At 39.2% G+C, this 15,031-nt stretch overlaps 1 protein-coding gene across 1 annotated transcript in view; it reads left to right on the top strand.

The window, feature by feature from the left end:
- ntrk2a (neurotrophic tyrosine kinase, receptor, type 2a) overlaps positions 1-15,031 on the top strand; it is a 216,031-nt gene that overhangs the window by 154,426 nt on the left and 46,574 nt on the right. Inside the window, exons 13-15 of the mRNA XM_078396175.1 lie at positions 3,208-3,338; positions 5,202-5,374; positions 14,706-14,946. Of these exons, the coding sequence (XP_078252301.1) occupies positions 3,208-3,338; positions 5,202-5,374; positions 14,706-14,946 (545 nt within the window). The remainder of the gene's footprint in view (positions 1-3,207; positions 3,339-5,201; positions 5,375-14,705; positions 14,947-15,031) is intronic.

The following is a 15,031-nucleotide window of genomic DNA, read 5'->3' as shown; positions in this document are numbered from 1 at the left end:
AAGAGAGAGAGCAAGAGAAAGAGAGACAGTGAGAGGTCCCAATTAGAACCTGCAAGGAAGGCTGAGATGAATGGGTTTAATTTATTTGAATTAAATGCAGTCAATTTGCTTGTCTTCTTTCAGTATCTGCCAGCAGTTGGTTTGCTGAATACCTCACAGATGGAAACAAATTACTTTTGAAATTGGTCTTTAAAGTCATTCTCAATAATAAACTGGATTATATTTATTTAGGAAGAATAAGAATCCAATTTATTTATTCAGCTGGGACGAAAAGGGTGATTTATTAACATACCCCAAATATTAAAGAAAGCCTTCATACAAATAGGGAGGGTAACACCAAGTGACTTTATATGAATTATAGAATTAAATATATCATATCATATCATATCATATATATACAGCCGGAAACAGGCCTTTTCGGCCCTCCAAGTCCGTGCTGCCCAGCGATCCCTGTACATTAACACTATCCTACACCCACTAGGGACAATTTTTACATTTACCCAGCCAATTAACCTACATACCTGTACGTCTTTGGAGTTCAAAGTAAAGAAATTAAAGTGTTTTGTGTGTACTTGTCAGACCCATTAAATAAACAAAATATTTATTTATTGTGCTCCATAAACCAAGGGGAGGAAACAGCAGCCCTGCTTTTACAAAGGCTTTTCCGTCTTATTATTCCCACAAGACTAGAGAGCACGACAAGCATGCCAAGAGCGGGTCTGGATTTGTGGTCATCAGCAAAGTCACCTTGATGAAGACTCGTCACATCTTGTAACAAGTCTGCTCTTTAAGAGGTTCCATTGCACCCAGCAATACCAACATTACTAATGTTACTAAATGCCAGCAATACCAATGTCAATAAACTGCCTGAGAGGCCAATCGCAATGACTCAGCAATAGGTTGACACTTCCCTGCTGGACTCCATGGGTGGAATCACATTTATCCGCAGATTTTCCACAAAATGCTGGCAGTTCCTTGTGAAACTACTGGCAAATCACTGCAAAACTTTCAGAATGTTTCTGATCCCATGCAAGCAGCAATCCCAAATTTCCTGAGAGGTGCTTGCCACGATTATTTAAACTGTGATTGCACCCATGGAGTCCAGCAGGGAAGTGAAGAACCTATATTCTTCACTGGATTAGATCTGACCCAGTTCAAAGAATCCACACATTTCACAGGACATGGCAATCTTGTATATTGTAAATATAAATTTGTATGTAAATATAATTTAATTTGTAAATAGTGTAAATTTAATGCATATTGGATTCTTTTAACTTAGTTCCATTGATTTGAATGCATTCAATGCATTCAATTGTTTTTAAATGGTTTAAATATATTTGTGTATTTTTTAACAATATGTAATAATATGATCAAATGTTTATAGTTTGTGAATTCTTTTGCAAGTTTGTGAATATCAGAGACACTCACAGCATTCAAAAGGCTTTGACAGTTTACAGTTGGGAAATCTGGGTATAATTGAGCTGTCAACACATTTTTGTGGGTGAGACTTGTTAATAAAGGCAAGAAGTCTTGGAGATGAGGCTGGATCCAATTATGTGGACCAGGTTACTGCTCGAAGATCTGGTTCAGGTAACTGTCCAACTATCAGCTTCCTTCTGAAAAATTACATCCATTTGAGAATTTTCACAGACAGCAATCCAGGAAGGATAAAGCAAAATTGTTAACTAATATTTTTAAACATTTTAGAATGTGAAAAAGGGTTGAAACATAAGAATAAGGGGAAAAAAGTAATATTACAGGTTGAAGTTTTAAATTAAAAAAACAATAAAAAGCCATTGGGAAAAAACCTGAATGGATGAGTATTATCCGCCAACTAATCTCACCTCCACACATTGGCTCTATTTGAGCCAGAGGAAATTAATATCCAGAGGAAGTAAAACCAGCAACAGATAGTCTTACATATGTTTCATATTAGGTGAATTTAACTTCCATAAAGAATTTGCAATATTTAACTGAGGGAACAGGAATCCACACAGATAAGTAGTTTTCAGGGCAAGAAGAATTGTAAAATAGAAATTACGTCTTATATCATTGTGAAAAGCAAAATAATCTCAAAATATTTTGCAGCATGATTAGTTCACGAATAGCTGATGTTTTTTACAATTTGCTGAATGATTTTGATTGCTGTGGGACGCTGTGGGGATGCACGATAAATCACTGGCATCAATTATGGGAATTCCCAATTGAAGTCACCCTGCCTGAAATCTAAAGTTGTTGCCAATTTCACCTTGTCATCACAGCAAATGGTAGCCATTTCCCCATCATTACAAGCTTAAAATGTTCTCTTTTGGTACATAGGTAAATGTGCAATATTGATTCGGCTGCCTCATTGAATTCGTTTTTTCCATTTTACACTATCATTTCAATGTGTGTCCAGTGAGTTAACAAAAAGGGAGGAGGAGAAAATCCTCCTTATTTGCTACTATAACATTTCATTTAAAAGGTTGGAGAAATTGGCACAGAAAATATTACAGAGTGAAATTTCTATTGGCACATATGTACACTAAAATACTGAATCCATTCCATGGAGCAAAAATCAAATCACTCCAGTAATCTTTGTTTTGAATATTTTTATTGATTTTCGTAATATGTGCTTCACACCTCTCCAAACTGTGCGTCTTCTATATCAATAGACAATAGACAATAGGTGCAGGAGTAGGCCATTCAGCCCTTCGAGCCAGCACCGCCATTCAATGCGATCATGGCTGATCACTCTCAATCAGTACCCCGTTCCTGCCTTCTCCCCATACCCCCTCAATCCGCTATCCTTAAGAGCTCTATCCAGCTCTCTCTTGAAAGCACCCAACGAACTGGCCTCCACTGCCTTCTGAGGCAGAGAATTCCACACCTTCACCACTCTCTGACTGAAAAAGTTCTTCCTCATCTCCGTTCTAAATGGCCTACCCCTTATTCTTAAACTGTGGCCCCTTGTTCTGGACTCCCCCAACATTGGGAACATGTTTCCTGCCTCTAATGTGTCCAATCCCCTAATTATCTTATATGCTTCAATAAGATCCCCCCTCATCCTTCTAAATTCCAGTGTATTGATAATCAAATATATCAGATAATCAAATATTTAAATATCCTTTATACTTGCCTCAATATATTTGGGACATTTTCCAGAAAATTTCCAAGGCATTCAAATTGTTTATAGCAATATTAATAGTAATGTTCTTACTTCAACAGTTGTTCGAAATATCAAGCGGCACAACATTGTATTGAAGAGGGAGTTGGGTGAAGGAGCCTTTGGCAAAGTTTTTCTAGCTGAATGTTATAACCTTTACCCAGAAGAAGAGAAGTCCCTGGTGGCAGTGAAGGTATATCACAAAAGCATTTCAATTATTAATTTATGGTTTGGTCTGCAGCTCCCTGTGATAAATGCTTGTCTGTCTTTTAGCCTCAGTTATCTTTTAGGTTAGATGGTATAGGATTAATGCAATGTCAAAAGAGCATGATACATGATCTCACCCTTGATTTAAAGTATGGCTGAGTTTCATATGGCAATGACAGCTCGGCAAAACTAACCACAGAAAATATAGGAATCTGATAACAGAGAGATGGAAGCCCAGTCGATTCTACCGAGTTTACTACTTCTTACTTGAATATCTGCCTACCGAGTGGAAATTAAAAACCAGTCCACTTACTTCAGTATTCCTGCTTACTGTGTGCATTTTGTTTTACATTGTACTAAATTAATAATTCACCATCCAATCTATACATTGCACCATTTTTATCTGTCCTACGATGTTATGTTTTCCATTGTACCTAATACAATTTACTGACACAAGGTATTTTTGACTTTATATCCACTTGAATTGCTTAAGGACCATCTTTTTATAAAGGACACCTAATATTTTCATGTGAATATCCGTGTGATATGCAAATGCATTTTTGCAGCCAACTAAATTATTGATAGAACAGGAACCTCCTGTGGTGTACCGTATGGTGACAATATACTGTTTGAGGTCTACTGCAGAATTATCAACAGTGTGCCTCACTTAGTAGAAACAAAAAGAGGCTTTGACGATTATCTAACTGTAGTGGTTAGTGATGTGCGGTCTATGCATCTGTGATACCACTGTTGTAACAGCTTGACCAAGTTTTAGAACTAAAGCAGTAAGTTACATGAAGCAAACCAAATAAATTGCAGAAAAAAGTTGATGTGGATCAGATGACTATATTCTGATGACCCCAGCGAATGTTTTGGCTCTATTGGCAGTAATCTTGTTAGTCAGAAAGTTGTGCATTCAATGTACATGATTTGACTTGAGCACATGTTTGGTATTGGAAGAGGTGCTATTCTTCAGATGAGATGTCATATTGACATTTTATCAGCCCAACCCAGTGTTGTGTTTTCTTGATTGTTAAACATTCCTTAACAATACCTGAAGGAAAGCAAGGAGTTCTGGCCATCCTTATTAATTCAATAGATATTACTGATTAATTGGTTATTCATCACATTAATGTTTAATGACTCTTGTGTGTAAGACAACAACCAGATTGATGAGTGGCTAATTCACCTCCACAAATTTGTTGTTGGTGAGACGTTTCTGAAAGATGTGGTAATGCAATATAAAGTGCTTATCTCCTCATCATTCAGTTCAATGTTCTCTGATATTTTGTACATTAGTGGTTAATGTTGAGAAATATATTGCGCTTCAAGAAGCAATTTTAAAATACTGAAAACTCCAAAGTAATAATCATTAAAAAAGGTTCCAAATTGACGTAAAATTGCTACCAAAAGTTTTTATTAGATTCCTGTTTAATAATGATGTGTTTCACCCCAGTGTCAAATGTAATTTATTAGTAATACAAAATTCTCAGTCTTGGTGGAATCATTAATGGCATGTATCAATCTAGCCCATTCCTTTTTATGATCTATTTGCCAGATAGGGCAGCCATAGAAGACATTTATGTAAACTGCCTCAGTCTTAGATACAAAGTGGTCCATGGCACTCAAAGACCCCTCGAGCTATACGGTATATTCAGAATTAAGTATCTTTAAGTTCCCTGTTCAAAGTAAACATAAATAAATATTGACAACTGTTTCTGTATGTCAAGCATCCATTAGTGCTGAATGCATCTTTTATTTGGTTGACTTCACCAACATATCCTGTCATTATGTCATTCTAAACACAAGCTCATTGTTGTAAATCCAACTGTTATTTTACATAACACAGACCTTGAAAGAAGCCAGTGACAATGCACGGAAGGACTTTCATCGTGAAGCAGAACTCTTGACCAACTTGCAGCATGAGCATATTGTGACATTCTATGGTGTATGTGTGGAGGGTGATCCAATCATTATGGTATTTGAGTACATGAAGCATGGAGACCTCAACAAATTTCTCAGGTTGGTTCAAAACGCTACAAGACTTTCTATATTGTTACTACCATGTTATTATTTTACTGCAGAAAAATTGCTCCTATTAGGTGAAGCAATGCACTTAATACACTAACATACAAATTAGTAGCATGATTAGCGCACTCAGCCCCTCAAACCTGTCTGCTGTTAATAAGATATTGTTTAGTTTAGTTTAGTTGGGAGATACAATTTTAAGAACTAATTTTAAGATCTATTCTGGAATCCCACCAATCCGCAGTAACATTTAACCCCTTTGATTATCAAGAATCTATCAACCTCAAAACTTCTGCTTCTGCTTCCACTGACATTAAAATTCCAAAGATTCACAATCTTCTGAGAGAAAATAATTTGCCTGTTTTTTGTCTTGGGCAATGATTTATTTTTAAATAGTGGCAGAATAAAAAAAGTTTGGGGGGCAATTACATAACAATGTGTAATTTCAGCCAAGATAAGATAATATTTACAAGGGAGTCAAATTCAGATATTTCTCATATTTCCTTACAACATAGAAAGACTCCATTCAGCCTGTTAGGTCTATATTTGCTCTCCTCTTCAGTTGTTCTCCCCACGACTTTCCTTGTCATCTATTCACCATCCCATGCTCAATATGCCAAAACTTACTATTAAATTCTAGCTTTCTCTGATGATCAACATAAAACACAAAGGATGAAAACGGTCTTTAGTGATAGCACAGAAGAGACATTGATGAATTGATGCCCTGTTTGACATAATACTCAATTGTGATTTCTATCGTTGAGCGGTAAGACAGGCTACTAATTCATTACTGCTTATACTTGAGTCATTATCTGAAAAGCAACTTTATTCCCTTGGTTTCTACGATTCCAGCCATTACCCTGATAACAGTAGCTGTTGGTGTAAATATCGGTGTTAAAAATTTGATTGTCAAAATTTGTACTAAACGAAAGGGCTGATCTGACCATTTCTTAACAATTATTTTCTCAAACAATTATTGGAGGTGGTCCAAAGGTACGTCCGAGAATGAGTGAGTTAACACTGGAGAGAGAATGTTCACAAGGACTGAGGTGTGAGGGGAGCACTCTTAATCCTTCTGTGTCCACAAGAATTTTTTTTTTTAAATTCTCTTGAAGAAAAAAATACAGCGTTTTGACAGTGTCTAAAGAATTCCCTTTGAGCCTCCTTTGTTTTTCTATTTAATTTCGGCAAGGAGGCCTAAACCAGGACATTTGAGGGGACTTCCAGGGAAAAATAGTCTGACTCAGTATAAGGCCTGACATCTTTAATGTTTAGGTTATTGGTTGTCTATATTTGATACATCGCACCCGCTTTACACCTGTAAAACTGACACAATCTTATATCCCATAAGAAAGGTAAATACATATTAATTATATGAATGAAAGTAATTTTCAATGAAATGTACATGTCATATTACTTTTAATCTGCATTTGGAGGTTTTCCAGAAACAATGCCTCATACTCTCTTATAAAACAAAGCAGCCATATGCTCTTAATATAAAAAATATTTGAATCCAAGTTGTGCATCTACAAATGGAAAATTAGTTTTAATGCAAACTAATTACAAAATATTTTCACAAACAATGCGTAAATCTACCATTGAAGGTGGTACATTCAAGTAAAAGGTTCTAATCAAAATAGACCATCATTACATAGTATTCAACACTTGAATGTAAAATTCCAATTGGATTCCAGGGACCCGCAAGATCTGGACTGATGTCACGTTATGCCGTTTTTTCAAGCTTGTGTGTGGTGCAAATTTGGTTAAGCATTTCCTGTTCCTCCACTTAACAGAGGGATTAATCTTTTTTTTAATGTAGTGAATTAAAGATATAACCCAAACCAAGAAGTGCCTTCAAATAATGTTTACTTTATCAAAGTGCAGATCCACAAACTTCAAAAGTACAAATCAAAAGTACTTTGCTTTGGGTAGCCTGAGAACATGAGTGTTATTCTGTAAATGTAAAGAAATGCAGAGAAAATTTATGATGATGCTCCCATGACTGGTGAATTATAGATGAGAGGTGAAACCATTGCGATGAGGTTGAGGTAGGGTTGTTTCCTCTGGAACAAGAAGACCTCAGTCGAGATTTAGCTTGTTTAAAAAAATATAAGAAGCCTAGACAGGTAAACAGAAATCATTTATGTCCCATTAAAGGGACAGAAAGTAACAGTGACATAGAATTTTAAAACTACAAAATCTGGAAAACCGAAATAAAAACAGAATATGGTGGAAACACTCAGCAGGTCAGGCAGCATCTGTGAGGGGTGTGAGATTGCAACCTTGACCTACAACTTTAGGCTGTGCACGCCATACGCAAGAAAAAGAAGCATCTGTGAGAAGAGAATCAGAACAAACATTTACTGTTTCTCTTTAAAATGAAGCTGCATGACTGCACAATGATTCCAGCAACTTCTGTTGTTATCTTTGTCGTTATAGAGATGTTATCTTGTCAGAAGGATTGGTAAAAATGAATCACATATAACAAGTTGGGAAGATTTGAAATTCACTGCCTAACAGCAATGTGGGGGCAGAAATCTTCATCATATTTACAAAGGATCTGGACAACCAGATGAAAAGCCACCGCCTCTGGGCCATAAACCAAGAGTGGGGAAATGACACGAATTAACCGACTATTTTTTGGCTGGCATTGGCACACAATAGGTAGAATGACCTTGTTCTATTTAATTTTTTCCTATTTTATATCAATGCCATCTATAGTTTTGCCCATGCGCTGCCGCTAAAACATAAAATGGGAGGATTTTTTAAAATTAGACTTGATTCAAACCTTGAATAAAATTTGCTTCCTTTGAACTTTCAATAATGTCTCTAATCCGTAGGAAACTGCAGGATGTGAGTAGGATGCTATTTATAACAGATGTTGCTCAGAAATATTAAAACATATGTTTCTTGACAATGAAATAATGTGAGCCACTAGTTTCCACAGAACCAGTCTGCTCCTGACCTCATCTGTTTTGAGTCAAGCATGGGTAAAGGAGTTGACTGTCAAATAAGTGTGGCACAGATTCATGAGGACTCCAACCTTTACATTAAGAGAGTGGCGAGGAGAGACTTAATTGAAGTTTTTGGCATGGGTTTATTTTTGCTGGAGGTAATGGATTAGTTGTGGGGATGAGGATAATGGCTGGGGTGTTGGTGGGGAGTGAAACCACAATAAGAGAAGGCTGGAAATGTTTGTTCATGCTAAGTAACAGAAGAAAATAACTCAGTTCAACTGAAAACAACTGATAGTTGTAAATCTGAGACTGATAAATTCTAGCTCCTCAATATCACAAAAGATATATTAGGAACATACAGGTGGAGGAACTTGAATGGGAGAATGAATATCGTGGAATCATAATAATAATCATAATCATATCATACTTTATTAGCCAAGTATGTTTTGCAATATACGAGGAATTTGGTTTGCCATACAGTCGAACAAATAAAAAGCAACGAAACACACATACATTTAAACATAAACATCCACCACAGTGACTCCACCACATTCCTCATTGTGATGGAAGGCGAAAAAGAAGTTCAATCTCTTCCCTTCTTTGTCCTCCCACTGTCGGGGGCCCAGGCAAGGGATCACAGACTCCGATGGTAAGTCCACGGCCCCGCGGTGGGGCTCAAAGTCAGTCTTGACCAAGGCCGCCAGCTCCATGATGTTAGGACGCAGAGCGATCAAAGATACAGTCCGGAAAACAATCGCATCTCCGGCAAGATAAGAGATTGAAAAATGTTTTCCCCTCCCCCTCCCCCCTCCCCCACCCCCCACATAAAACAAACAGAGAACATTAACACATACTTTTTAAAACACAATTAAATATAACAAAAAAGACAAAAAGACAGACAGACTGTTGGCAAGGCTAACATCGTTGACGGCGCCACTCCAAAGCAACTTTCTTTGCAATAGCCATTTCACTCATTCCTGACTCAAATGACTGACGTCGCAGAAATGGAACCCATAATAGATGGTTTTAGTATTTCATGTTTTCCCATAGTTCCTTACTCTTTTGGGTGTTACTCTCTAACTTCACCTTGTCTGACCATAGTCTACGAGGATCAGTACATTTTAGTAAAGTTGGAATGCATTTCCATTGGAAGTGGCTGAGGCAGATGTTTTAGACAGCTATATAGCCTGTACACCTGACAGTTTCTTTCCAAGGCTCTCTCTCAGAGCAGCTGTAGATTCCCCCCAGAGGGAAATGCTTATTGAAAAAATATTTAACAGGTGAAGTTGTTTCTTGTCTACACGACTTTTTACTCATATGATTGTAATTTATGTAGCAGTTTGCAGTGCAGTGAATTGCTTTTAGGTATTAGTCAACGTTGCAAACACAGCTCTAGTTTGTGCATGGCTAGGTCTCACAAACAATAATGAGATGTCACCAAATAATCTGCTTAATTAATGTAGGTTAAAGGATAGATATTAGACAAGATCAAGGGATATGGGGAGAAGGCAGGAACGGGGTACTGATTGTGGATGATCAGCCATGATCATATTGATTGACAGTGCTGGCTCGAAGGGCCAAATGGCCTACTCCTGCACCTATTGTCCATGTATCCATGTATCTAAGATATTAGGACAACTTCCCTGCCTTTCAATGAATGGTGTCCTGGAATTGAATGAATGATAGTAGTGGGTGACTCCATTGTCCGAGGTACGGACAGTAGATTCTGTGGCGGCAGGCGGTACTCGAGGATGGTCTGTTGCCTCCCTGGTGCCAGGGTTCAAGACATCACAGGGCGGCTTCAGAACATCCTAGCGAGGGAAGGCGATCAACCGGAAGTAGTTGTGCATGTGGGCACGAACGACGTTGGGAGGAAGAGGAAGGAGATACTACGACGTGAGTTTAGAGAGTTAGGAAGAAGACTGAGAAGTAGGACGTCGAAGGTGGTTGTCTCTGGACTGTTACCTGTACCTCGTGCTAGTGAGGGCAGGAATAGAGAGATCGGGGATATGAATGTATGGCTGAGGGGTTGGTGCAGGGAGCAGGGATTTAGATTTCTAGACCACTGGGATCTCTTCTGGGGTAGGGGTGACCTGTACAAAAGGGATGGGTTACACCTTAACAGCAGGGGGACCAACATTCTGGCAGGTAGGTTTGCTAGTGCTACAAGTGTGGCTTTAAACTAAGTAGTGGGGGGGAGGGGTTGACAAACTGGGATTATGGAGATGGAGTTAAAGGGGAAGCAAATACAGGAGAAATTGCAAAGGACTCTCGAATGAATGAGGAGGGAAGTTCTAGAAGGGATAAGAGAGTAAGGTCACGGCCAATTGTGACCGGTGTGAGAGGGGAGGTGAATACGGAAATTAAAGTGTTGTATTTAAATGCGCGAAGTATAAGAAATAAAGTGGATGAGCTTGAGGCTCAGTTAGACATTGGCAAGTATGATGTTGTGGGAATCACTGAGACATGGCTACAAGATGACCAGGGCTGGGAACTGAATATTCAGGGGTACACAACATATAGAAAAGACAGACAGGTGGGCAGAGGGGGTGGGGTCGCTCTGTTGGTGAGGAATGATATTCACTCCCTTGCAAGGGGTGACATAGAATCAGGAGATGTAGAACCAGTATGGATAGAAATGAGGAATTGTAAGGGTAAAAAGACCCTAATGGGAGTTATCTACAGGCCCCCAAACAGTAGCCTCGACATAGGGTGCAAGTTGAATCAGGAGCTAAAATTGGCATGTCGCTAATGTAATGCTACGGTGGTTATGGGAGATTTCAACATGCAGGTAGACTGGGAAAATCAGGTTGGTAATGGACCCCAGGAAAGGGAGTTTGTGGAGTGTCTCCGAGATGGATTCTTAGAACAGCTTGTACTGGAGCCTACTAGGGAGAAGGCAATTCTGGATTTAGTGTTGTGTAATGAACCTGATCTGATAAGGGGACTCGAGGTAAAAGAGCCATTAGGATGCAGTGATCACAATATGATAAGTTTTACTCTACAAATTGAGAGGGAGAAGGGAAAATCGGAAGTGTCAGTATTAGAGTATAGCAAAGGGGATTACAGAGGCATGAGGCAGGAGCTGGCCAGATTTGACTGGAAGGAGGCCCTAGCAGGGAAGACGGTGGAACAGCAATGGCAGGTATTCCTGGGAATAATGCAGAAGTTGCAGGATCAATTTATCCCAAAGAGGAGGAACGATTCCAAGGGGAGTAAGAGACACCCGTGGCTGACAAGGGAAGTCAAGGACAGCATAAAAATAAAAGAGCAGAAGTACAACAAAGCAAAGAAGAGTGGGAAGCCAGAGGATTGGGACTCTTTTAAAGAGCAACAGAAGATGACTAAGAAGACAATACGGGGAGAAAAGATGAGGTACGAGGGTAAACTAGCCAATAATATAAAGGAGGATAGTAAAAGCTTTTTTAGGTATGTAAAGAGGAAAAAAATAGTCAAGGCAAATGTGGGTCCCTTGAAGACAGAAGCAGGGGAATTTATTATGGGGAACAAGGAAATGGCAGACGAGTTGAACCGGTACTTTAGATCTGTCTTCACTAAGGAAGATACAAGCAATCTCCCAGATGTTCTAGTGGCCAGAGATCCTAGGGTGACGGAGGAACTGAAGGAAATCCACATTAGGCAGGAAATGGTGTTGGGTAGACTGATGGGACTGAAGGCTGATAAATCCCCAGGGCCTGATGGTCTGCATCCCAGAGTACTTAAGGAGGTGGCGCTAGAAATTGTGGATGCATTGGTGATCATTTTCCAATGTTCTATGGATTCAGGATCAGTTCCTGTGGATTGGAGGGTAGCTAATGTTGTCTTTTTAAGAAAGGAGGGAGAGAGAAAACGGGAAATTATAGACCAGTTAATCTGACATCAGTGGTGGGGAAGATGCTGGAGTCAATTATAAAAGATGAAATTGCGGAGCATTTGGATAGTAGTAACAGGATTGTTCCAAGTCAGCATGGATTTACGAAGGGGAAATCATGCTTGACTAATCTTCTGGAATTCTTTGAGAATGTAACTAAGAAAATTGACAGGGGAGAGCCGGTGGATGTGCTGTACCTTGACTTTCAGAAAGCCTTTGACAGGGTTCCACATAGGAGATTAGTGGGCAAAATTAGAGCACATGGTATTGGATGTTGGGTACTGACATGGATAGAAAATTGGTTGACAGACAGAAAGCAGAGTGGGGATAAATGGGTCCCTTTCAGAATGGCAGCAGTAACTAATGGGGTACCGCAAGGCTCGGTGCTGGGACCGCAGCTCTTTACAATATACATTAATGACTTGGATGAAGGGATTAAAAGTACCATTAGCAAATTTTCAGGTGATACAAAGCTGGGTGGTAGTGTGAACTGTGAGGAAGATGCTATGAGGTTGCAGGGTGACTTGGACAGGTTGTGTGAGTGGGCGGATGCATGACAGATGCAGTTTAATGTGGATAAGTGTGAGGTTATCCACTTTGGTGGTAAGAATAGGAAGGCAGAGTATTATCTGAATGGTGTCAAGTTAGGAACAGGGGATGTACAACGAGATCTGGGTGTCCTAGTGCATCAGTCACTGAAAGGAAGCATGCAGGTACAGCAGGCAGTGAAGAAAGCCAATGGAATGTTGGCCTTCATTACAAGAGGTGTTGAGTATAGAAGCAAAGAGGTCCTTCTGCAGTTGTACAGGGCCCTAGTGAGACCGCACCTGGAGTACTGTGTGCAGTTTTGGTCTCCAAATTTGAGGAAGGAGATTCTTGCTATTGAGGGCGTGCAGCGTAGGTTTACTAGGTTAATTCCCGGAATGGCGGGACTAACATATGTTGAAAGATTGGAGCGACTAGGCTTGTATACACTGGAATTTAGAAGGATGAGAGGAGATCTTATCGAAACGTATAAGGTTATTAAGGGGTTGGACACGTTAGAGGCAGGAAACATGTTCCCAATGTTGGGGGAGTCCAGAACAAGGGGCCACAGTTTAAGAATAAGGGGTAGGCCATTTAGAACTGAGATGAGGAAAAACGTTTTCAGTCAGAGTTGTGAATCTGTGGAATTCTCTGCCTCAGAAGGCAGTGGAGGCCAATTCTCTGAATACATTCAAGAGAGAGCTAGATAGAGCTCTTAAGGATAGCGGAGTCAGGGGGTATGGGGAGAAGGCAGGAACGGGGTACTGATTGAGAATGATCAGCCATGATCACATTGAATGGCGGCGCTGGCTCGAAGGGCCGAATGGCTTCCTCCTGCACCTATTGTCTATTGTGTATTGATTGAAGGACAGATGGGGCCTCTTCCAACACTATAACATTACTTAGAGTGCTAGAGTTTGTTTAGTTTATTGTCACATGTACTGAGGTGCAGTGAATAGCTTTTGATGCATGCTAACCAGTCAGCGGAAAGACAATACATGATTACAATCGAACCATCCACAGTGGACAGATACATTATAAGGGGATAACGGGGATAACGTTTAGCGCAAGACAGTAAAGCCTGATGACAGTCTGATGAGGTAGATAGTGGTTCAGGACTGTTTTCCAGTTGTTGATAGGATGGTTCATTTACCTGATAACAGCTGGGAAGAAACTGTCCCTGAATCTGAGGTGTGCATAAGCTGCAGACTTTCCATTTATCCTTTAATTTGGCAGTCAGAGATTTGTTCTGCATTGTGGTGCCTTTGCTCATTGAGCAGTGTAAGAATCTAACATTTGAAGTCATCTACTCCTGAGCAAAGCAAATATGAAGAAAAATTCTTGACAAGTCAAAGACATTCCATTTGTGATCTTGGTCCTGATTCAAGATATATAAAGATTGGCTTGAAGTCATTAATGCTAAGTAAAATAAGCACAGAATAATGCAAAACAATTTCCAAAGAACATGCACATCATCTTTGTTTTATTTGTCCAATAATTTGAAATGTCAAACCGACTAATGACTTTTTATAAATAATCAACCGATATATATTCAAAAAATTGATTGTCTAATTTTGGCATACCTGTATTGTATATGAAATATTGTCCTTTTGTAACTTTACTTTTCATTTTCAAAGTGAACTTGCAGAGTTACTTAAGAGCACACAAAACACAAATCTTCACTGACTTGTCCAAGAGCAACATTTCCAATCGTTTTGATCAAATGGGAAATTATAATAATTATACTGCAATTACAATTTCAATTATTGCCCAAGTCATAATGTTCTATGACCTGCATTTCAACCATGCTTTAAATTTGATTCTAGTCCTGCGGAGAAGATACTTACATGAGGGAGAGTAAGTGTACAGCTATGCAAATGAATGCAGGTTAACAATTATGTTTGAAGGTCACCATCAATGCTTCATGTTACATTTACATGTAAATACTAATTTAACTTTGTTGGACCTCTAGGTCCCATGGACCTGATGCTATATTCCTTAGTGATGGCCAGTGCAACAGAATGGCAGAGTTGACCCAGTCACAGATGCTACATATTGCCATGCAGATAGCTGCAGGAATGGTGTACCTCGCATCGCAGCACTTCGTTCACCGTGATCTGGCGACTAGGAATTGCCTGGTGGGAGAAAATTTGCTGGTGAAGATTGGAGATTTTGGCATGTCAAGGGATGTGTACAGCACAGACTACTATAGGGTAAGTGTGAATGGTTATTTGGTTATAATATTTCAATGAATCTGTTGAACTATATTCGCATTATAAATGGATTGTTTAACAGAAA

The sequence above is a fragment of the Rhinoraja longicauda genome, chromosome 3 (assembly GCF_053455715.1).
Source record: "Rhinoraja longicauda isolate Sanriku21f chromosome 3, sRhiLon1.1, whole genome shotgun sequence".
In the NCBI taxonomy this organism is placed as follows: domain Eukaryota; kingdom Metazoa; phylum Chordata; class Chondrichthyes; order Rajiformes; family Arhynchobatidae; genus Rhinoraja; species Rhinoraja longicauda.
The sequence above is the reverse complement of the archived record's forward strand: the minus strand, read 5'-3'. Positions and strand labels throughout refer to the sequence as shown.